At 32.9% G+C, this 23,732-nt stretch overlaps 1 protein-coding gene across 1 annotated transcript; it reads right to left on the reverse strand.

Annotated features, from left to right (window-relative positions):
- Positions 1 to 583: 583 nt before the first annotated feature.
- Positions 584 to 8,278, reverse strand: LOC130800453 (probable U3 small nucleolar RNA-associated protein 7). The gene is made up of 8 exons (XM_057663985.1): positions 7,994 to 8,278; positions 7,401 to 7,557; positions 7,218 to 7,307; positions 5,600 to 5,738; positions 4,907 to 5,025; positions 4,715 to 4,782; positions 3,337 to 3,385; positions 584 to 1,768 (listed from the first exon to the last, which is right to left on the reverse strand). Exons 2-8 carry the CDS (start codon positions 7,464 to 7,466, stop codon positions 734 to 736), a joined length of 1,566 nt encoding a protein of 521 aa, XP_057519968.1. The 5' UTR covers positions 7,467 to 7,557; positions 7,994 to 8,278; the 3' UTR covers positions 584 to 733.
- Between the last annotated feature and the right edge of the window lie 15,454 nt (positions 8,279 to 23,732).

Raw genomic sequence — 23,732 nt, forward strand, 5'->3', positions numbered from 1 at the left:
GAAAACTTAATTATTCTCTTTCGAGACGATAATCAAATTGAATTGAATTATAAAGGTTCTCTCTATCTCAATTTTTCGATTTATTAACATGACTTTTATTTTTTTTCCTTCTAATATTATGGCATTGTTCCCCTTTTGTTCGCAATTATTAACTGTGAACACACAATTTTGACTTTTTTAATCAATTTTTTTGTTTGCTAATAAGTAACTGCGAACATACCTGACCTTAGACTCGAACATAAAAACGCTTATTTTTGAAATTGCTTATTTGTTTTAATTTTTTCATATAATTTATAATAAAAATTAGAAAATTTGTATATTTATAAAATAAGTGGGGGAGGTGAGTGCCTAACATATGCACAATTCACTTTTAGATAGTCCCTAATGTATCTTAAAAACCGTGCATATGGAAATGGGGGGAATGAAGTACGAATAATGCCACATAAATTCTAATATTATTCCGCCAGACATCAAAACATTAGTTCCATCTACATCTCAGTCCATGTTCATCATCAGATTAATCAAAGCTCATTTGATGGCTACTCAAAGCTCTTTTTTTTTTTTTAAAGATACTCAAAGCTCATTTCATTTCTAATTATGTTATCTAATTTGAAGTGTTCTTTTAAAATATCCTACAAAAAGAGAATTCTATAAATAAGTTGAGAAGTTTAAAGGAAACTGTCAAAAACATGAATTCACAAAATTATCAGAATATTACATAGATCAAACAAAATTATGCAGCTTTCCTCTTAGCGAATCGCTGCAACGATTTCGGTAGCTCTGTTGCCTCCTCGCTGATTCTTTGCCTTTTCTTTCTCGATATCTCTTCATTTTCTTTAATGTTTTGTTCAACGAATCGCCTCTTTGTTTTCTCAACAATCTCTTGCTTCTTCTTCGCTCTTTTACCAGCCTTATTTCTACCTTTGGTTTTGTTCTTCAACACTATTCCTTTGGCCGCTTCAACAGCTGCTTCCATATCTTCTTCTCTCTCTTTCCGTGTTGGCTTATCTTTCTTCCTCGGGGCTTTTACAGTCCCGATTTTCTTAGGATCCAACATAATGGACTCTGGAGGAAGCTTCTCTAAGAGGGATCGTATCTCCTTTTCACGCCTCTGCTTCGGTATTTCATAAGGATTAGCTACCATTGAGTCAAAGTTTGGTTCTCCAGAACCTGGGATCAGGATAGATGACCATCCCATTGAATGTCCTATTCCAAGAACATCTTCATATGGCCGAAATGAAACATTCTGTATCTGATACCCTTTCGCCATAGAGTGGCTCATATAACGAGTGTAATTCTGAGAACCTGAAGCATCTCTTAATACTTGTAAAAATGATCCTGTTGAAGCGGCAAGCAAACCTTTTTGGCTGAAATCCAAAGACTTCGCATGACCTGGCATTGTTTGAAGAACCTCAAATTTTCTTAGATCCCATAATTTGATTTTTCTTTCCATTCCCGCAGTTGCCATAAGATGTCCGTTTGGGTGGAAGGCCAGTGCAGTTACTGGTCCGTGATGGGTGAGCATTTTCACGACAGGGTTGGGGCTTGTACATTTCCACATGGTAACTGAGCCATTGGAATGTCCCAAGCCAATGACACCATTGTAAGGATTTACCTGCATTACATCTGTACGGCCCAAACCAGTCCGGTAGTTAGCTATCATCCCACCCATTGTGATGTCTTGATAATGAAGCTGCCCAAATTTATTAATGGATGCCAAAAGGAAGTGATGCCTCAGAAATTGAAGTTTTGAAACAGCCCCGTGTTCCTGAATCCAGAAAATAAAATTATTGCAATGTAGAATCTTCATATATCTAAATTCAATTATACAGCAAGTCCTCCCTATATATCGGACGGTCACGCATTCGGGATACAGTATATAAAGAATAGGAAAAAACATCTAAACATACCAAGATGGAAAATCTATCTTCAGTAAGTACAAGTTGACAATCAAAAACAAAGTGAATACAACAGGTTCTCATGAGACATGCTGCAGGTCAGAGGGTGTCATAATAAACATTCGGAGTATTCATTTGTGATTCATTTTGAAAAGAAAGAAAGACATGATTAAAAGTCACATATAAGTGAATACTGAATACTGTACTTAAAAAAGTAACCTTGATTTCTTCAAATTTAAAACAAATTATTGGGATCAAGGAACAAGAATTCAAACAAGTCAGGGTTCCTTCTACCATGGCATACAAATGTGATATATTACAGTGATAAAAGTATACTAGTGTAAACTTCAGTCTAGCAGTAATTAATATTCATCATACTGTTGCCTTAAATTGATTTTTCACTTAGGCAGTGTAGTGAGGGGGTGATAAATGCTGCCTTAACCCCAGTATCACAGAGAGCCTGTTTCTTTGATCTTTACACTTCATAAGAAATGCATATAGAAGCTTTTTGATTTAAATTCCAGCCAGTAATCATGATAAATGGCAACACTGATCTTTTGGGATCAAGTTTTAAGATTTTTGTTGTAATCACGATAATGACTTCAACTCCACTGGAAAATACCAGGAATCAAGGCAACAAACAAAATGAGAATATGTAAAGGAAGCAAACAATCAAACAAGGCTACTGCCTAACATCAATTCGAGGCAAATAACAGTAACCTCAGGTTCTGGTATATTTATGTCACTGTTAATCAGAAAAATTCATTGTCTTTCCCTATACTGTGAATATCTCCAACGGACCACACCATTCAAGTTTTGAGACTGGTAAATAATAAAAGTGTGACAAGCAGATGCACCTCCAAAATGCCAAAACTTAAACTAGCACTTCCACAAAATATACAGATTAGGTAAGCATATAACAAATAGATTTAATATTGCAACTTTTTTTGACATATTTGGATAAAAAGATGACAATGTGAACATAAAGAACACAATCAAGCTTCTAACAAGATCAACACGATTGCAAGTTAATAACATGAGGATCATGCATTACAAAACGACTTCATTGCTGCCATTCAGCATGCATACTAACCATAAGGCAACCATACAAGAGAGAGAAAGAGAGAGGAACTATAGTTTTAGAGCACCAGATTCCAGAGTCAGGAAACTAACCTAGGTCAAATAGTATTAGTCAAAGAAACAGTATATGTAATGTGGACTATCATGTTTCAAAAGAATCCCATCATAAGGAAACTAGAACAAAAGAGAAAAAGGAAACACAGTTTATAAACAAAGGCCAGGACATTTTGACAAAGTCATCCTAATCTAAGCCTTTTTTTTTTTTTTTTTTGACAAGGCCTAATTCAAACTATATTAAAACAAAAAATAAAACTTAAAATAAAAGGGCATGTGGTGATTTAAAGTGAGGCATCCTGACCTTCAAACAATGAAGCTCCACACCATCCCTGTTGTATATATATGGGTACCTGCCAAAACGATTGAGGCCAATACTTTAGAAAATACAGTCTTCTTTTAAATCATTTGTCATAGAAGTCATTGAGCAGCATACAGGATAATATAAAAACATTATTACAGAGAGACCAGATTCGTAAAGCAACACATGCCCAAATTGATGTGAACAATATATTTCACAGCCACAACCAAACTGACTGAATCAGCAGTCAGAGGTAAACCATGAATGAAAAGGAAACATTTTACTGTGACCATATATGATATTTTGCTCTGTGATTATGACCCTTCATAATGACAAGTGAAAACTCGCAACTAGAAACCCAACACGTAAAACAAGCAACGCTTCTCAGCCATGGCTTTATTCAGCACTCTACCAGAAAAAGAAAAATGGCTATTGGAAAATAATATATATCACTCAAAATGGCAAGTTGTGAATTTAAGAGAATCTAATGCCAATCTTCGAAATTGAGGCTAAATTTTTTCCCTTTTAGTTTTTTATATACAAACCCTTATGGGTCTGAAGAACCTAAAAAGATAAAGCAATTGGCCACATTTCATGATTATTTATGTACATATGAAAGGTAATTCTTTTCTTACTCCTGAGTCCTAACTCTTAAATTTCTATATACCATAATTCCACTACTTTTCTTTTCTTCTTTTTCTTCCCAATAAGAGGACATCGGAAAGGATAGTCATCTTTATCACCAAGCAAAGACAAAGAGGAAGCCATGGATATGAGAGAGTAAATACTATAAACCCCCCAAGAACTATACAACATTCCATAATCTTTTGAGCTCAGCAAACACATGTAACTATTATGAATCACACATTACCCCATACTTCTAGTATCAGCATGAAGGATTCTCCTCAATGAACAGTTAGCACATACTTTACCCTCAATCAAGCGCAAAATGTTTGAGTCAAAAAATGTGCAATTAAATTCGAACAAATTACTAGCAACAATGAAAACAAAATATTGTCGCCTGCACTAAACTCATGGCCGATGTGTATACATGGTCAAATTTCTTTGCGAAATAATAACTCAAGCGTGAAGTATTTCTGTCCAACAATTATATAAGATGGTAATACTTCGACATTTCACAAAATTATAAATTTCTTAGAATTGAAGCAATCAATGGCTGTTAATAGATTCGAGTTAGAGTTTTCCTCCATTGTATCAAATACTAATTGCTATCCTAAACAGGAAAAACAGAAAATGTGTCAGAAATACCCTCTCAAAGCTCTCCAAAAGATGTAGATGCCCTCAAGTATGATCAAATTCAAGCACTTAAGGTAATATAATTGCACAAAAAACATGTAAGGATGAAGAGAAAATATCTTACTTCTTTTGTGCGGCAGCAAAAAATAATTCATTGTGCAAGAACACGACATCCCTTACAGTTTCCCGCACCTAAAAAATTTATAATCATAAGTGATAAAAAATCTAAATATATATTTTGGTGGATATACTAGAACAAGGGTGCATGTCAAGATTAAAGATCCTGTTAAAAAAAAAATCCAATGTTACAGCAGACCTGAAATTCCTTAATCAGGCTCATATTTTTCACATCAAGGAGACCCAAGTGTCCTTTGCGACCCGCAAGTGCCATATAACGTCCATTAGGGGTAAAATCAAGATTGTATGGACCAAGATCTGCAATTAAGATTTGCCAAAAAACAAGATAAGAAATGGCAAAAAGCAAGTTTGCAAGTATTGTTTGCTATTAGCTGAAAATAGGTTGGCGCACCCATGAGTATCTTAGAATACTCTTAACAATAGTACGTCACCAACACGCCCGTACTATTGTATTATATCAAAGAATCGTTCAAGAAAGCAAAGATGCTTCACACGAAGATTTGTAATAATACATGAAACTTAACTCCTATCAAAATCCAAGTTTTTCAAAGAAAACTTTAAAGGGACGAATGTCTTCTTAATTTAAAGTAGAAATTGTCTCATTATTAGAAAGCCACAAAGGCATCAACACCCGCTCTTCCTTATTTATTTTCAGCATTCCAAAATTCTTTACTATGTAGACAGCCATTGGAAATGATAAATTGGTTCATGTATCCAACCCACTCTAGTATTGTTGTATTCCAAAATTTTATTTCAAACTCCGAAAGAAAATTTTGAACAAATATATCTCCATGTACTAAAAACTATATGATGTCCCTCAATAATTACTAGTAAAATGCCCACAATTACACATCAAAAATTCAATAGCTACCTGGTAACACCATGTCATAAAGGTTCTTTAAGCTTAGAATATCAACACCAGATATGAGGTCCTGTTGTTTTACATTCCATGTCTTTTCTATACCATCTGGCTCTAAAAAACCACCATCTGACGGCAAGGGCCTAAGCAACTGAAAGATTAAAAAAATCAAGTTATGAAGGGAACTACAACTTACATACACCATAGAAAACAAAGAAAGGAAGAAGAAAAGGAAAACATATGTTAAATATTATTGAAAAGTAGTTTCTTAGAGAGGCATTTTTGTACAATCAACAACATTGATATAGAACATAATTGGATAACAAGATAACCAAGTTTAACTCTTTGATAGATGCAGAATAAGATTTTCTATTTATCTTTTATTTGATACCAATTAAAAGACAGGAAACTAGCATCCTTTCTTTCTATAGCCCATCTAACCCTTCTCTCCCAACCCCCAAAATAACAAATTAATATTACCAACGAACTGTGAGGGTAAAACATGTTAATGTATCTACGACGACGATGGAAATAAAATATTTCAACCATTAAAAACTGGCTTCATCAAGTTAACATCACTGAAACAAACAGATTATGTGCTCTCAATCTTAACCAAAGTCCAGAAAAACAGGATGATATAAATTTGCTTTTAGACATATGACCAACAATACCATTTCAATAGCTCATAGGATTGTGAAGACATGAATTAAGGACATGACAAATGAACAAGAGACTTCCAAACAAAAATATTACATAGAAAGCAGAGCACTCTTTAAAATAGAATAAGTATAAAGGATGGAATTATCCTACATATGCCTCGAGATTCTTGGAGATTTTGGTTCCAAAACTACATAAAAATAACACAACATGGCTCCATAACTATATGGAGCCTCACTTTACTCATGAGATCAGTTTCATGTTTAAAAGTTATGATGATTCTTGACAAGTGTAGATTATAAAGATTTTATGTAACGTAGTCTTGGTTGGTAAAACCTCTTTTATTGCCCCATATCATCCACTCACTATAGTGTAACATAATACACTCTAAAACCAATGTCGCATCTCTTAGTCCAGAAATCCAATAAAGAACACGACTAAAACTAATTTAAGAGTCACTAGCATTCCACTATCTCTAAGTGATACCTATGTAAAGTCTCACACCTAGGCATCGTGCAAAAGAGTCAGATGTAAACAAACTTATCCTTACAATAACAAAGACGGTGTCCCAATTGACCCTTGATAGCAAACATTACCCCTAATTTTACATAAATAAGTACACATAATTTAATGGGCTATTGTACTTTAGTTAATTGTACTCTAAAACTAGCAAGCTATAAATCTTTCTATCATATGAGGACAGACTTATCTAAGGTTAAAAATAGAGGATTTTCGAAAAAGTTAGTTTATTACCTGCGTCGTTACAGGTCCTTGACATTCAAAGACTTATATGACAGTTGCACACTTTATTTTAGACCAAAAATCTGAATATTTTCATAATTTATACAAGTTGAACAGAGTATATGAGTTCCCTTGAAAAAAAGATCTAAACACTTAACAACAGAGTAGAGCTAGTATAAAAGAAAAATAGCATCATCAAATAAAAAGTAAGTTTCAGGATGTGAAAAGTAACCTCATCCGCCTTTTCTGCAACCTTAGCAGAACGTTTAAACAACCCTTCATTAACACCAAGCTGCCCTTTCAATTTCTTATCTTTCAAAACCTGCAACCATAAAAAATAAACTCAACCTATAATCAAATAAATACAGGACCAAGGAAATGGGGAAGAAGATAGCACACATAAATAAATAAATACCTCCAAGTCAGGACCCTCCCCTCTAAGATACTTCAAATTTACATCATCATCCAACTGAGAGTGCATTGCTTCCAAAGCTGCAAAGATGGTGACTCTACTTTGAATTGAGAGCAGCTCTTAGGATCAAATCGTAGAAGAATGGTGAGTATGAAAAACCCTAATGATGCAAAAACAGAGGAAGTTGTTAACAAAAAACAATATTGCAATAATATTTCTAAACAATTTTACATTTCCCTTATTCATGAACTCGGTTAACAATCAAGATAACTAGAAATTAACAAATATAATAACCACACAATTAGACGAAAATCAAAATGTCAGTAATTTCAGAGTATTAAGCTTATGGTTAAGCCCAAGGATATGTTATATACTCTAACAAGTAATACTTACAAATAATCAACAAATCAAATTACAATTGCATTAATTTCTAGCGACGAATTATAGAAAGGAATGATATTGCAGAATATTGAATTGAAATAAACCAAAACCTAGAGATTTCAATAAGCAGTAAAGCAAAACAAACCAAAATATAAATACTATTTCTTTCTGCCTCTTTAAGTGTTTAAAGTTTAGCATTAAATTCAAAATGGCACCTGTAAAACTAAAGAGGGATTGGTGTAAGCCGCAACGGCGACTGTGTAACTGACGGCGGCGAAGAGTGGAGGAAAAATGGCGGCAAAAGCTTGATTAATTCGGCGGCGGTTGATGATAGTGGAAACCCTAATTTTTCTGTTTGCATGTGAATTGTGAGGGAAAAAGGAACAAGAGATGATACAAAATAGTTTGATGAAGTGGTCGGAACTTCAAATGTTTGAACACAGAAAAAAAACCCTATTGTGAGTTGTGAGTACGAAAGAAGAACATTGAAGAAGTTAGGGTTATCTATATCTATAAAATAAAATAAAAATAAAGTACACAAATATATAATACACAAAACACTAGATAAAATTTAAGGAAAAATTAGTTAGAATAATTTGACTTTTTAATTATTGATGTTATAATCTCATGTAGTAATTAATTATTAATAATCTCAACTTTAAGGGTATTTGTATAAAGTAAATTTTGGTAATCAAATAATTTACTATAATAGATAATTTATCAAAAAATAAACTGAAAATTAATTTAAAGTTAGACGTATTGAGACTCAAAAATTACTTTAAAAAATGTGCAAAAAATAGAAGGAAAAAACAAAAAAAACAGAAAAGTAATTTAAAAGCTCCTCTGATGCATGAAATTATTAATATTAATATGTCTATAAAATGAATTGATTAAATTGAGAGGAATATGTAAAATTAGATAATTTAATACAAATTAGAAAAAATTATTCTGAATAATCCAACATATTGCCTATTATATGTGAATAATCTCATCTTCTGAAAAAATTTAAATAATCCAATTTTTGCCTTTATTCTGTTGTGGACGGACCCTCAAAAAAGCATACCGGCTATTTCAGGTTATTACTAGCCATTGTATCCAACATGTTATCTTTCTCTTTCTTTATAAGTTTGTATCCATGGAGTAACACCATATTCAATCCTAAAATTTTTGAGAGAGAAAAAAAAATCACTTAAAATTATTATAATTTTAAAGGTATGAATTTGAATTCATCTTCTCGAAACGTTGGTTCAATTTTCAGAAATTATGTAAAATATGAGCATGGTTTCGAAGCAAAGTTGCAATGGGCTAAAAAAGGTTTCCGGGCTTGTGATAATTTTTATTCGTGTCCAAAATTGTTAATATTTGAAATGTGAGAGACATACACACACTAAGAAGAAGGAAACATAAACTCTCATATATCATTCAAGAAGATAAACATATACGTATATATAAGGAGACTAATCAAGAAAGCTAATGATACTCACTAACTAACTAAGTAACTGCAGGTAAAGGATTAGTTTGTTGTGGTTAACCACTATAACCTTGAATGTCAACACCACCCGCAAGCTTGGGGTTGGAACAACTCTAAAGCTTGGACAAGAATTATATGATCTACAACCATTGAAGCACACTGTCACACTATGCAAAACCATAAATGTACAAAGTTGTCCTTTACCATAAAACATAGCATACTGATAACTTGTGTAATTTTCTCTGCTGATCTACACATTTACATAATCTTCACTCTCGATCAGTTGTCTTTCATGTGCGTGTCGAGGTAGAGTCGCCTCAAGCACCTCAAAGATCGACGAATAGTGAAACAACCTTTTTAAACCGACTAATAAAGAATGGAGCGGTGAGTGTACCATTCACAATTCCATGAATGAAAAGATTGGATTTTAACTTTCTTATGAACTCTAAGAAAGCATCCCTAGGACTATTTGCATCAACTATTTCATCAAGTAATGTACCAGACCTGCGCATATAATTCACAATAACAATCTCATCACTTTCAATCTTTAGTTCTTCTAGCTCTACATTTTCCCATTTCTCAGCTATGCCCTGATACTCAAATGGAACCCCAAATCTCTCACAATAACCAGCTAAGCGCCGCCCTGTAGCATTACTCCTTTCAGATGGCTGAAACCCAGGCTGCGAAAAGTCTATCCCTGTGATACGCAGTTTAGGAGGATCGTTTGGTTGTTTCGACAGCGATTGAATCAGACAGCGCCATACACAAACACACTTGAAAGATGATCAACATCTTCATATGAAACCAAATTAAAGGGCAACAATTCATAGACTTAACAACTTCTTTTATGGAAGACCAATACAAGAAAACCAATAACTCTCCAATTCGGGCAATAATGACAAAAAAATTGTAACAACACCAAATCCACAAACTCCACACTTAAAACGGACCAAAAACTCCATTAACAAACTCCAACAATCAAAGAAGAACCAATAACCAAAAAACACCAACAATCAATTCTTCCAATTTGGGCAACGACAACAAAAAAATTGCAAAACGCAATCAAGGTTCATGAAAAACAAGGTAGTATAATGACTACACTTCAACAAAGAGAAATCACTTCAATTTCTCAATCAAATGTGTTATACCCTCAAAACTTGAAAAAAGAATCAATCAATAGCAATTATAATTGCTTCTTCAATAATGTGTGAATCTGTAGCCACACAAATATCAACAAAGTGTGAATCTGTAGTCACACAAACATCAACAAAGTGTGAATCTGTAGTCACACAAACAATTCATCAAGCACTAGGGATGGCAATGGGTACTGGACCCGACCCGGATCCGTGGATCCGTATCCGTTTTCACGGATCTGGGTCTTAAAAATATAGACCCGTCGGATCCGGATCCTGTTAAATTTCACGGGTCCGGACCCGCGGATCTAGAGGACCCGTTTTTTTTTTCTTTTTCTTTTTTTTTTTTAATTTTTTTTTTATATCAGTAACCCACTAACCACTAACCCTAGCCCTGTTTTCATTTTGAGATTAAACTTTGAAACTTTGAAATTTGAATACCCTCCTTCTTCTCCTGCCTCCTTAGTCCTCCCCACTCCCAAACCCCAGTGCCACCGTCTCCCACACTCGCTCACTGTCGCAGGCTCGCAGCACAGTCCCAATCCCAGACTCCCTCCCTCGCTCCCTCTGCCTCGAGTATTAGATCATAGAGGTGAAAATCGACATTGAAGAGAAAGGAGAATATCAGATGGTTGAGAAACTAGATAATCAAGTAAAAGGAGATGAACAAATGGCAGAGATTGAACGAAAGCTCAAGGAAGTTAGTCTGACTACAACAAAGTCGAAAAATGAACGATCGACGGCTGAGATGAAAAGGTTTAGTACGGTGTATCGGGGTCACACAAGAGCGAATCACAGGGGATTTAATATGCCGAATAGGGACAGGCGAGCGAATCAAGGTGAAGGAAAAGGGGATTGGAAATCAATGGCTGCCATTCAAGGGTCAAGTAAGGTGTATGGGGATTATGGTAGGGTTGAGAATAGAGGAATGCGCAAGAATTGAGAATTTAAGAGAGAGAAAAGGGTGAAGTGAATAAGGACAGAGAAAAACAAGTGTTTGTGAGGGGAAGTAGATCAATGGATGCATGGCAAGGACAAAGGAGAAGGGATGAAGATTGCAGAAGATTTGTGTGGGTGAAGAAGAGTGAGATTAAGGAGAATCATAATTATTAAGCGAGTTACTCAGATTAATTTACTACTAATTAACTTCCATTGTTAAACTTTTGCTAATGGTTATGTTTGTTTGAAAGGATGAGAATCTGTATTATTGAAAAGCAAGTAAAAATAATTAGAATTTTATTATTTATGTTTACTTAAAAATTACCACATAAATTAAAACATGACCCGTTTTTGGACCCGGATCCGATAATGGATCCGCAGTACCCGCGGATCCGGATCTGGGTCTTTCAAAATTGGACCCGTGGATCCGGGTCCGGATCTGGATCCTGCTCTTGAAAACGGATCTGGATCCGGGTCCTCCTGGACCCGTTCCAGATCCGACCCGTTGCCATCCCTATCAAGCACCTTGTGTGCATGAATGAAAAATTGGTAAAAACCCTAAAAAACAAAATAATTCAATTTGGATTGAAAATTAAAGCAATTAATAGGGAAAATCTTCTACTTAATTGCGGTAACAAAGAACTAAAAAAGATTCAATCAAACTCATAAGAAAAATGAGGTAAAACCGCTAATTCTTGTGAAGAAACCCTCAGAGCACAATCCTCAATTTACCTTCAAACTTACATCAATCAACCACCAAAAGTACTCTACTTTCAAAATATAAAGAAGAGCAAAAAACAATCTTGAATGAAATCAAAGAATTGAGATGGAAAAAAAGAAAATTCTTGTAAAAACCTACAAAAAGAAATTCAACAGTTTGAGTTGAAATTTATATCAATGAATAGGAAATAATGATGAAGATTAATGTGTATAGAAATATGAAATCAGATTTGTGAAACAAAAATAACAAATACTCTTTTTTTATATGAAATATGAACATTGAAAAATAAATAAAAAAATGAGCAGCGTTTAATTGAGAGAATCTTATTTCCGCTCTGATACCATGTTAATATTTGGAATGTGAGAGATATACACACACTAAGAAGAAGGAAACAAAAACTCTCATATATCATTCAAGAAGAGAAACATATACATATATATAAGGAGGCTAATTAAAAAAGCTAATGATATTCACTAACTAACTAAGTAACTTCAGTAAAGGATTAATTTGTTGTGGTTAACCATTACAGTCTTGTGAAAATTTTTATTCGTGTCCAAAATAAAGAGGAAAAGGTATATCGAGACTTTAATGAAGATCAAAGAGATTTTTAAATTAGCAAAATAAAAGGTGTTTGAATAAGTTAAAAGCAAAAGGGACCTACCGGTTAAGTAACAGGAGCGACAATCTCGATACATAATTAACATTTAATAATAATGTTTAATACGAAAAATATTGCAGAAGTCTCAAAATGTCGAACTGTTAAAAAATTTAAATCATAAAACTAAAACTGTTTAAAACAAAAGTAAAATATTATTACCTCTAATAAGAAATATTGTTTGCTCAAAAAGAAAAAAAATACATCATCATCAAGTCATCAATAAAGATACAAAAAGCAGCTAAGTTCTCAATAAATAGTAATTGCTGCGACCTGGATTGGAACATGAACTAAATCCTGCAAAATGCTGCCATCTATGATACGAATGACAGTCGATTGAATCGGTCAACGCTTAACGCCGAGCATAACTTCCTATCTAGCTCAAAATACGGAAATTATACGCTACATTTACAAAATAATAATTTAAGTACGAACTTATACTTAATTGACACCACCGTATACTTTTACCATGTTCTTTTTCTATCACATATTTTTAAGTCATTAAAATACCATTCTCGATCCTGACAGAAGTACGTTACTGCTACTTATACAATTCGATAATCTTAACACTTGAGTAAGTTCATTTAGTTAATACTCATAATCGTACCATGCATCATAGCATCAACACTAATCCGGTTTATCACTGATCAACAAGCACATCAATATGACACCTGATATATGTAAGGGTCTGGTTAGGTGAGAATCGTAGTCCTAAACCCTAACTGTGTGGAAGTCGTCACCCCTCCAATAAAATATTTATGCTCGAGCTCTACAGGATATATAGGTAGCGAACCCCCTGTCTTACACCGCATTTTACGTGCCGGCCAACACGGACGCCGGAATTTTACATGCCGGTCCATGGTTCGTGTAACACCCCAATATTTTCCGATATATTAAATGGTTTGCTAGTAATATTATTATTATTATTCTTTTTAGAAGAATATATTATTTATTAAATTATATTAAATTATTTATTTTGTTAGTAGGTTAGATTATGAGACTTCAACTTTTTAGGCAATTTAAACCATTTTAAGTCCAAACCTTTTTCCTAACCTATCTTAATTTCAAAAAAAAAAAAATTAAAATAAAAAAAAAATAAATGGGAAGTTGAATGGATGGCCGGCCATATGGAGTAAGGATGGGAGATTAGTAACTTCTTAGGAATATTGAAAGATTTAGGAGTTATTGCCTTCCATAAGTATTGCCTTAATTTTCCTTAATTGCCTTATTCCCTCCATCTCCTAATTTTCCTTACATCCTTTCATTCCAAGCCATTGCAAGTAAGAAAACACTCCCAAAACCCTCAAAAACCTCACGCCTAATCCTCCATTGATTCATCAATTTTGGTGTTTTATTCTTGAGCAATTGCGAGTAATTCTTAATCTAGTTTTTATTTTTAAGTTTAATTTAAATTTCTATGATTTTTTTTATGTGTGTTATTTTGTAGTTATGATTTGTTCATGATTTAAAAATTCATGTGTGAAAGTATGATGTATTTTCTATCTAAATTAATGTATGTTTTTTTTTTAGGGTTTTGGATATGTTTACATATGTGTGAAGAAATTGTTTGATGGATGATTGAAAATATATATATATATATATATATATATATATATATATATATATATATATATATATATATATATATATATATAAATGCATGTTCATAGAAAAAAAAAATGTATGTGGTGTTAGGAATTTATGTATTTATTTTTATTGATTAGTAGAAGGGATTTATAATGTTGGTAGAAAAAAAAATATACATGTAAATATGTGATGTGTATGTGTGTATACAATTGTGTAAAAAGAATTATAAAAAAAAATAATAATAATTCATTAAAATTTATTTTTATGTAAATTTTGTTGTTTAGATTTAATAGGAAATAAAGCATTGATATTTATATTTTTTGTGATAAAAAAAAATGGAATGACAAAATCCCGTAGGTTTTAAAAATGGTGAAAAAAATATGTTTTTGGAACATTTTTGGCTTTGAAATTAAGTTAAAAATACTTATACTATGTTATAAATTATGAAAATTGGTACCCGGGGGTTTTGACGCCTTCCGGACGCAACGGTGAAGTCGGATTTTTAATTTGATAGTTTTAAGTTGAGTTTCTGGACAGATTGTATAAGCTGTCCTGTTTTGTGTATTTACCATGTTATAGTATGTGATGGATGTTCATGTTGTGTGTAGTATTCTAGATATGGATGTGATTGTATATGTGTGTTATGGATGATTTGAGGAAAATGTGTATGTGTGTTTATTTCCCGAATACGATTGAACCTTGTAGGAAGTCGATTCGTGACCGGGAATTGATTAAGACGCTTGTGAGTTGGTTATCTTGCTTAAGGTATGTACACGCAGCGTAGTTCGCATTAGTCCGATGTATCATATAATAATGGTATACAAAAGTAAAGCATGGATATATAGTACGGATAATGTTATCTTTCGAATCAATAATTTTTATACATTGTTTTGATAAGCAGAGGTAGTATGACCTCACTAACTTTAAAGTGGACGTAGTATGACGTCAATTGGTGGAAATGAATTACTCGCGGTATATGAGGGCATTATGAGCCACCGCGGGGGTATGCATACTTAACCATAGGCACCGAAGTAAGGCGAGTGTCTATGGTAGAGACTTGCTTAGGGGTTAGCTCCCCCTAATGTATTGTCTCACTTATGGAATTTGGAGTGTACCGGCAGTATGGCTGGATAGTACAGCAGTATGGCTGACTAATCTTTACATGAAAATAATTATTCTTAATAAGCATGATCGAAGCGTACGGTGCTGTGAATTGTCAGCTATTAAATTAAAACTTTCTCTTGTGTTATTATTTATTTGGTATGCGACGTTTGCTGACGTGTACTTTTGGTCTTAACGACCCTGCGATGATGTTGTTTCCTATCTGGGCAATGACTAGCAGTAAGTTAAGTTGCAGGTCTGGGGAGTGAGGATTGACCCTCGAAGAAATAGATCTTTAGAATATATAAGTTTGATAAGAAATAAATCATTAGAATTTCTAGTTAAGTTTGAAGAACGTTTGGTTTTTATGAGGCGATTTTCGTTCTCAAGTTGTAATAAGTAGATTTAACTTTTCGTTCTTATCCGCTGCTAAGAATTTCTTATTATCTAATAGTTCTTAATAACGCTAATAGAACTCGATCCGCACGTTTTCCTTAACTTCAAACCCGTTCAAAACTGTTTTCTAACATCCCTGTTTGACTCGGATTATAGTTGTCTCATTTTTAAAAGGTCATCTTCTCTTTTCGTACGACCCGAGTTATTCCGAGATGTTACAGTTCGACATTACCTTACTATCAGGGTCATTCAATCAATACATTTCACACAATTACATCACATTTTTATTACTACAAATAAATTTGACTTTGACCAACCTAAGTGGTAACTTCATTTATTTAATATAATTCTTAATCATAACGTTTAATTTACCTTTACGTATTTATATGTTCATTACTTAATTTTTACACGTTAAATTTTATTTATAAATTTATTCTAATAGCTCACTAAATTCACACTAACAAATTAATATTCTATTAATAGTCTCCAAATTAGTATTTTCCACAAGTAGCTACTAAAATCTATTTCTCTTGAAATAGGTTCCCAAAATCAAAATTTTCAACTTTAAAATATATAAAACTTTATTCTCCTCACAAAATCAAACATTCTAGTTAAAATTCAAGTTAAATTACAACCTTTGGATAAGTTTCCAAAATTCAACAAGTTCACCAAAAATAATTATTTCAAGTTTGGAAAAACAAGTAAACTTATTAGATTCGCAAAAATCAATATTCTAGTTATAAAACAAATAAAACTTATAATTTCAAAAAAATCAATATTTCACACATAGTTTAAGAACAAGTTTACTAAAAATACTTTTACATCTTTTTATATAAATTTTGGTGAAATAGTTAGCAAATAAAATATTATTTTGTACTAAATAGTAATTAAATGTCACAAAAGTTATTTTTTTTAATTATGAAATCTCATATATTCAAGAAAATCACTTCAATATTTAATAACTTATAAAGCTTTCTCAAAAATAACTTTTAAGATTTTATTTTAATATTATCACAAAATAGCTTATAATAATATAAAAAATAAATCAAACTCTTTTTCTTTTTAATATGATTATGGTCGAATGGTTTATGAGTATTTTGGGGCCTTTTTCACTAACAAAACAACTTCATTTAATTTATTATAGTAAATTCTAGATTTAAATAATTAACATAACCACTAAAAAAAATAAAAACTTTACGCAATAACTTAGAAATTTACTATAACTTTAAGGATAAACTTAAATCTCAGAATAAAGTATAATAACAATATTCTTAATATAATCATACTTAGTAAAATACGTTCATAAAATAACTTACTACCTTATAAACTAATTTGAAGGCTAACATAAACATATTAATAAAAAATTCTAACATAAAACAAATTCTTAAATATAATAACATTTTTAATATAACACATAACTCATAAACATACTAGCACTAGTTTATAACATAAATCATACTTAATATCACTAGAATATAATTTTGCACCCAACTTCCCAAATTTGTTCAAAGATTATTAAATTAACATACTAAAAATACTTTTAGCATACACATACTTAATATAATCTTGATCATAATTTCATTAAACTAGCTTCCACTAAAATATATCAACATATTTCATACTTTGCATATTATAAAGTAAATATAATGTAAAATTCTACAAAAAGAGTAGGGTAAGAAGTTATACCAAACTAATACTAAGGATTAGTACTAAGTACTAATTAGGAAAATAATAAGAAATAAGACCCTCCAAGATAGATAATAATGCTCCAAAGATAATTAATCCCAACTCCCAAAATAATGATGATGATTTAAGCTAAATAAAGAGTGTTCTAAGCTCCATGTTCTTGAATTTCTTCAATTAATAAAGGTATTAATGTAGTAAGATTTTAATGAAGTGAAAATATAAGAAAAAATGTTAGAAAGATGTGATGATGTTGGTGTAAGTGATCTCATGGCTAAGAGGGTATTTATAATAGATTTGGCCAACTTTGTAGTTCATTAGATTGTATGAAAAAGAGTGTTAGGAATATAAAAGAAGGTTAACTTGTGTAAGTGATTTAGAGTGTATAAGTGAATGTGTAAGAGTTGGAGTGTGCAACTGAATGTGTAAGAGTTTGGAGTGTAGAAGAAGGTTAGCTTGTGTAAGAAAATGGTGATAGCTTGTGTAAGTGATGAACATCATGGATTACCATAGAAAGGATTTTGGTTCATCAAATTTTTGTTCTAGTATGTACAAATGAATATACTTTAAAATAATGGGTAAATTTGATCATGAAAATATGTAGTTTATTTAAAATTTTGCTTAAACTATACTTAATGTTAATAATAAAAATACGACTCATTTTTATGTATAAAATAATTAAATCAAAATTATAAGGTTAAAATAATAAGTAGTAATGTTAGTTTAAGGAAGAAAGTTAAAAAGTAACGTTTTACAAAACCGTGAATATAATAATAAAATTTTACTTTTTGTACTATAAAATAATAAAATAATATTTTAGTGCTTATAAAAGATTTTAAACAAAATACTATTTTAAAGTTTAATACTTAAAAGAAATTACAAAATCGGAAAAGATATAGGAATTAAAGATGGTTTGAAATGGATAATCAAAGGATTAGAGATTTAAATTGAAAATTTGGAATAATTAATCGGAAAATTAAAATTAAGAATTTTGAGTCTGTTACAGGTTATAACCGGTTCTTTGCAACAAAGGCCCATTCGCGACAAAGGACATGCAAAGGCTAAATTATTTAAAAAATTTCAAAAGATGAAATTATTAGCAAAAAATGAGCAATAAATTAGTGAAGACAATTTTTCCTACAAATCAAATAGAAGGAAATGCTCTGCTCATTACAACCCTCTCCGTCTTTTCCAAAAAATCCTTTGTCTATATATCATATTTAGGAATATTTAGTTTTCAATCAAATTAACATCTGTACATTGAGGTAGTACATTCAGTGCAAAAATAAAGTCATATCACTGTATCGGGACTGTATTATAGAGCTTTTTGAGTTTACTGCGATCAAAAATAACCGCATAGATCGTGGAATTATTCGAATTGACTGCAATATCCGTTTCGTAATCGTTACTGCGGCTATTTTTGCAGTATGGTTGCATCTTTAAACCATGTAGGTATGGTTGCATCTTTAAACCATGTAGATCCTGCAAGAAGATATGATATATCACATTTCAATAACAAAAACAACTTTACATGTTCATTCCGTGCATTGTGGTAAATGCAGGAGGAGCATTACCGAATGAAACAACATTATTCTAGAGCAGTTTGGATTTATTTACTTCTTGATAAATTGGAGGTCTTTAAAATGTTTATGATGTTTGTTGCGATGGTTGATCGTCAGTTTAATCAAAAAATTAAAATCGTGCAAAGTGATAATGGTAATGAATTTAATTGTTTGTTTGAGTTTTTCAATGCGACTGGAATAATTTTTCAACATTCTTGTGTGGGTACGCCTCAACAAAATGGGAGAGTGGAACGTAAACACAAACATATTTTATCTGTTGCCCGAGCTTTGAGATTTCAGGCCAAATTACCTATTTACTTTTGGGGGGAGTGTGTCCTTGCCGCTGCTCATTTGATTAATCGCACACCAACTCCACTTTTACACAACAAAACACCATTTGAAATCCTCTTTAACAAACCCCCCTCCTTTGATGCCATACGTACTTTTGGGTGTTTGTGTTTTGCGCATAATCAGCAAACTCATGGCGATAAATTTGCTAGCCGTAGTAGAAAGTGTGTGTTTGTGGGTTATCCTTACGGTATGAAAGGTTGGAGAGTGTATGATCTTGATTCAAAGGTGTTTTTTGTTTCCCGAGATGTGAAGTTTGTTGAGGATGTGTTCCCTTTTGGATCCCCGGAAGATGTCCATATTGCTCCTAATACTTTTGATGGACCTATTCCTGTTCATGATGATTTTTTGGAGTTTGAGACTTTAGAAACTTTAGATGCGGACAGTCTGCAGCCAGCTATTTCTCCTTTGCCGCAGCCACATTCGCAGCAGTCAGCTCCATACGCTACAGATTCCCCGAGCGTAAGTAATGGAGTACTGCAGGAGCGCGCGTCTTCCTCTCCTTCAGCTGCTGATCAGCAGCCACAGCAGCCAGACAACACTGCTTCATTGTCCCCTGAGCCTACCACTGACTTCTCTTCTCCGGAGCCTTTGGGTCGTGGTTTTCGGGATAAGTATCCCTCGGTTTTGCTCCGTGATTTTGTTGATCCTTCTGGGAAACCATTTGTTACTCATTCCGTCATTGCTCATAATCCGTCTCTTTCAAACTCTCGGTCTAATCATGCTTCTTCAGGTAATCCTTATCCTCTGGCACATTACGTACATTGTCATAAGTATTCTGTGAATTATAGGAAGTTTATTGCAGCCCTTGTGATTGACAAGGAACCAAAATCTTTTAAAGAGGCTATGAAATCCTTGGATTGGCAAAAATCTATGCAGAATGAAATACAGGCTATGGAGGACAATGGAACTTGGACTTTGGAACATCTACCCGCGGGTAAGCGTGCGCTTGGTAGCCAGTGGGTCTACAAAACCAAGTTCAAGTCTAATGGCGAAGTTGAACGTTTGAAGTCTCGTTTGGTTGTTTTGGGCAATCATCAGCAGGTCGGAATTGACTATCATGAGACTTTTGCTCCCGTTGCTAAGATGACTACAGTTCGCGCTTTCCTTGCTATTGCGGCTTCTAAGAATTGGGAACTTCATCAAATGGATGTTCACAATGCTTTTCTTCATGGTGATCTTGACGAGGAGATTTACATGAAACTCCCTCCTGGTTTTGAGAGTTTTGATCCGTCCTTGGTGTGTCGTCTTCGCAAGTCTTTGTATGGTTTGAAACAAGCCCCTCGTTGTTGGTTTGCTAAGTTGGTCTCTGCTTTAAAAGGGTATGGTTTCTTACAATCTTACTCTGATTACTCTCTTTTCACTTATACTAAAGGCACAGTTCAAATAAATGTCTTAGTATATGTTGATGATCTCATTATTTCTGGTAATAATTCCGCTGCCACTGGTGTTTTCAAAGCATATCTTAGTGACTGTTTTAAAATGAAAGATCTGGGTTGTTTGAAATATTTTCTGGGTATTGAAGTTGCTAGAAGTTCACAGGGTTTGTTTCTTTGTCAACGTAAGTATACATTGGATATTATTTCTGAGGCCGGTTTACTTGGGGCGAAACCTTGTGGCTTTCCTATGGAACAAAACCACAGACTAGGTCTAGCTACAGGAGATCGCCTTTCCGATCCTGCGCCTTACAGACGGCTTGTGGGTCGTCTGATTTATCTTACAGTAACTCGCCCAGATTTAGCATACTCGGTGCATATTTTGTCTCAGTTTATGCAGGAGCCTCGCATTGATCATTGGGAGGCTGCCATGCGTGTAGTTCGGTATTTGAAAGGTACTCCTGGACAAGGTATTTTGTTGAGTGCAGACAGTGAGCTTTCTTTACAGGGGTGGTGTGACTCTGACTGGGCGGCTTGCCCTCTCACTCGTCGGTCTTTGACAGGTTGGTTTGTGTTTCTTGGGCATTCTCCAATTTCTTGGAAGACCAAGAAACAGCATACGGTTTCTAGATCATCTGCTGAAGCAGAATACAGGGCTATGGCCGCCATTACTTGTGAGTTGAAATGGTTGAAAGGTTTGTTGTTGAGCTTGGGAGTTCATCATCCCAAAGCTATTCCCCTTTTTTGTGACAGTGAGTCTGCTTTGCATATTGCCAAAAACTCGGTTTTCCATGAGCGTACGAAGACATTGAGATTGATTGTCATTTTGTGCAGGATGCTATTTCCGAGGGTTTGATTACAACATCTCATGTTTCTACTTCTTCTCAATTGGCGGACATTTTCACTAAGGCTCTCGGAAAGTTCCAATTTGAGTTACTTATGTCCAAGTTGGGCATTTTTGAACCCCATGCTCCAACTTGAGGGGGGTATTGAGGATATGTGCACTCCGCGGTATACATCAGATATTTGGTGACGGTTACATTATCACACTTTCAGCAGTTTTATTATCTTTGGTGACGGTTTCTTACTAATTCTACGGTTACCATCTTATATTATATTAATATTGGTTGGAGTTAATGAAAGGACAACACAAATTATTCCCGTATTATAGTTTTCTCAATTTATGAAACTAAAATTTATTTCTTATTATTGTAGATAAAAGGCTCAAGTCCAACCCCATCTTTATAAGACCCCTTGTGCGGCACAACACCTTGATCTTATGTTGGAAGATATTGAAAAAATTCCCAAAGTAAATATTTATTTCATCTATTCTTTTTTACTTTCTTTTCTTTATTTTATCTTAAACTCAAAAAACTATGCACTATGATTGATGCTTCATCAACTCTGCCTAAAATCACCAACCAATGTCTCTATACACACAAGAGCCCTTTATATTTTGTTGGCCGGACTTAGGAAATGTCATAGGTCTAAAATTCTATTGGGAAACTCGGTCCTTTTTTAAGGGTTTTGGTCTCATTGCTCAAAGACTACATGCTAACATGCTAATGTCAGAAATCAAATCCAATCAAGATTATTTTATTGTTGCTATCTCGGTGACCAATGAATTTTAAAATAATATATAAGAGGATAAGATTCAATTTTAATGTGACACAAAAACATTTTAATTACTCAAAATTGATTGAACACCTATAATAATAACGAAGTTAAACACGGATTAGTAATTGATTTCTACGGAGAAAATGGAGAATCATTTACTAGAAAAAGTGGATCTGATTATTGCTGTAAAGATTAATTATGTACGTTCTTTTTGCATCAACCCAAAATTCTACTTTTACAAATGAGAATGGTGAACGATGGATATCAAATGGAACATATTCTTAATCATAAACTTTATAGTCCCTCCTATTCAGCTCATGTGTGTCCATTTAGTTTTTCACATTTGTCCAGACAACATTTTAATCATTAATATCTCAAATTATTTTTAATTAAAAATTATAAAAAGTTAATATTAATAATCCTTGTATTGAGACGAATCAAACAAGATTTTCAAAAAATAAATGGAACAATTAGGCTGGATAGGAGGGAGTATAATATTAATAATCCAAAAAGGTTGAATATTTTATTAGTGTTTAGCTGTTATTATTAATTGTTGATGGTTTAATAGAGAAAAAATAAGTCAGTAAACAAAAAACCAACGGAAAAATAGTCAACTAATTTTTTAATTTTAATTTAAAAACCAGATTTTCAACAAATTAAAAAATCATTTACCCAATATTATTTAAAATTTTTGACAAAATAACAAACCTAAAACTAAAAAATAATAAAAAAAGTTATTTATCAAACTTTTTCTTGTCAGCTTGAATAATACTCTTCCCGTCCTATATTCATTATGGTACAATTGTTAAATTGTATAATGTAGTAAATTGATTGGGAGTGATCGAATAGTATCGTCTTGTAATGAGTATCTTAATACACAAACTCTTGTGAGAGACGGTTTTTTAGATACCATCCTTAATTGGGTTAGCCCAAAAAGAAAGATGTAGAGTAAGTTTTTCGATAACCATTAAGAATATTGTAAGTAGGCATTAAGAATATGGTAAATAAGCTAGTAGACTAAGTTTCTTGGTAAACATTAAGAATATTGAAGTAAGTATTTTAAGTACTTTTTCAATAGGCATTAAATATATTGTAATTAGGCATTAAGGTTAATGTAAGTAGGTATTATGAATACAGTAAGTAGACATTAAAGTTTTTAGGTTGGGTCTGAGAGACATCTCTCAAAAGACCGATCGGCAGTGATACACAAATATGAATTGGATGTAATGTTGTTTGAATTTTTTTACATGTCTTATATTATTCTTGATCGTTGGTCGCTTAATTAAAAAAAATAAGTTAAGAAGTCAAAAACCAATAAAATAATTGTCAAAAATTAATTTATCATTTTGACTTAAATTTTTTTCA

Source organism: Amaranthus tricolor, chromosome 1, assembly GCF_026212465.1.
Source record: "Amaranthus tricolor cultivar Red isolate AtriRed21 chromosome 1, ASM2621246v1, whole genome shotgun sequence".
NCBI lineage: Eukaryota > Viridiplantae > Streptophyta > Magnoliopsida > Caryophyllales > Amaranthaceae > Amaranthus > Amaranthus tricolor.

Bases quoted from the DNA above. Each gene is read 5' to 3' on its own strand.
- LOC130800453 (XM_057663985.1), bottom strand. From the start codon at position 7,466: ATGCACTCTCAGTTGGATGATGATGTAAATTTGAAGTATCTTAGAGGG. The intron at 7,308-7,400 runs GTATTTATTTAT...TTATGGTTGCAG, and splicing joins GGGAGGGTCCTGACTTGGAG to GTTTTGAAAGATAAGAAATT. The intron at 5,026-5,599 runs GTAGCTATTGAA...TCTTAATTGCAG, and splicing joins TTATGACATGGTGTTACCAG to ATCTTGGTCCATACAATCTT.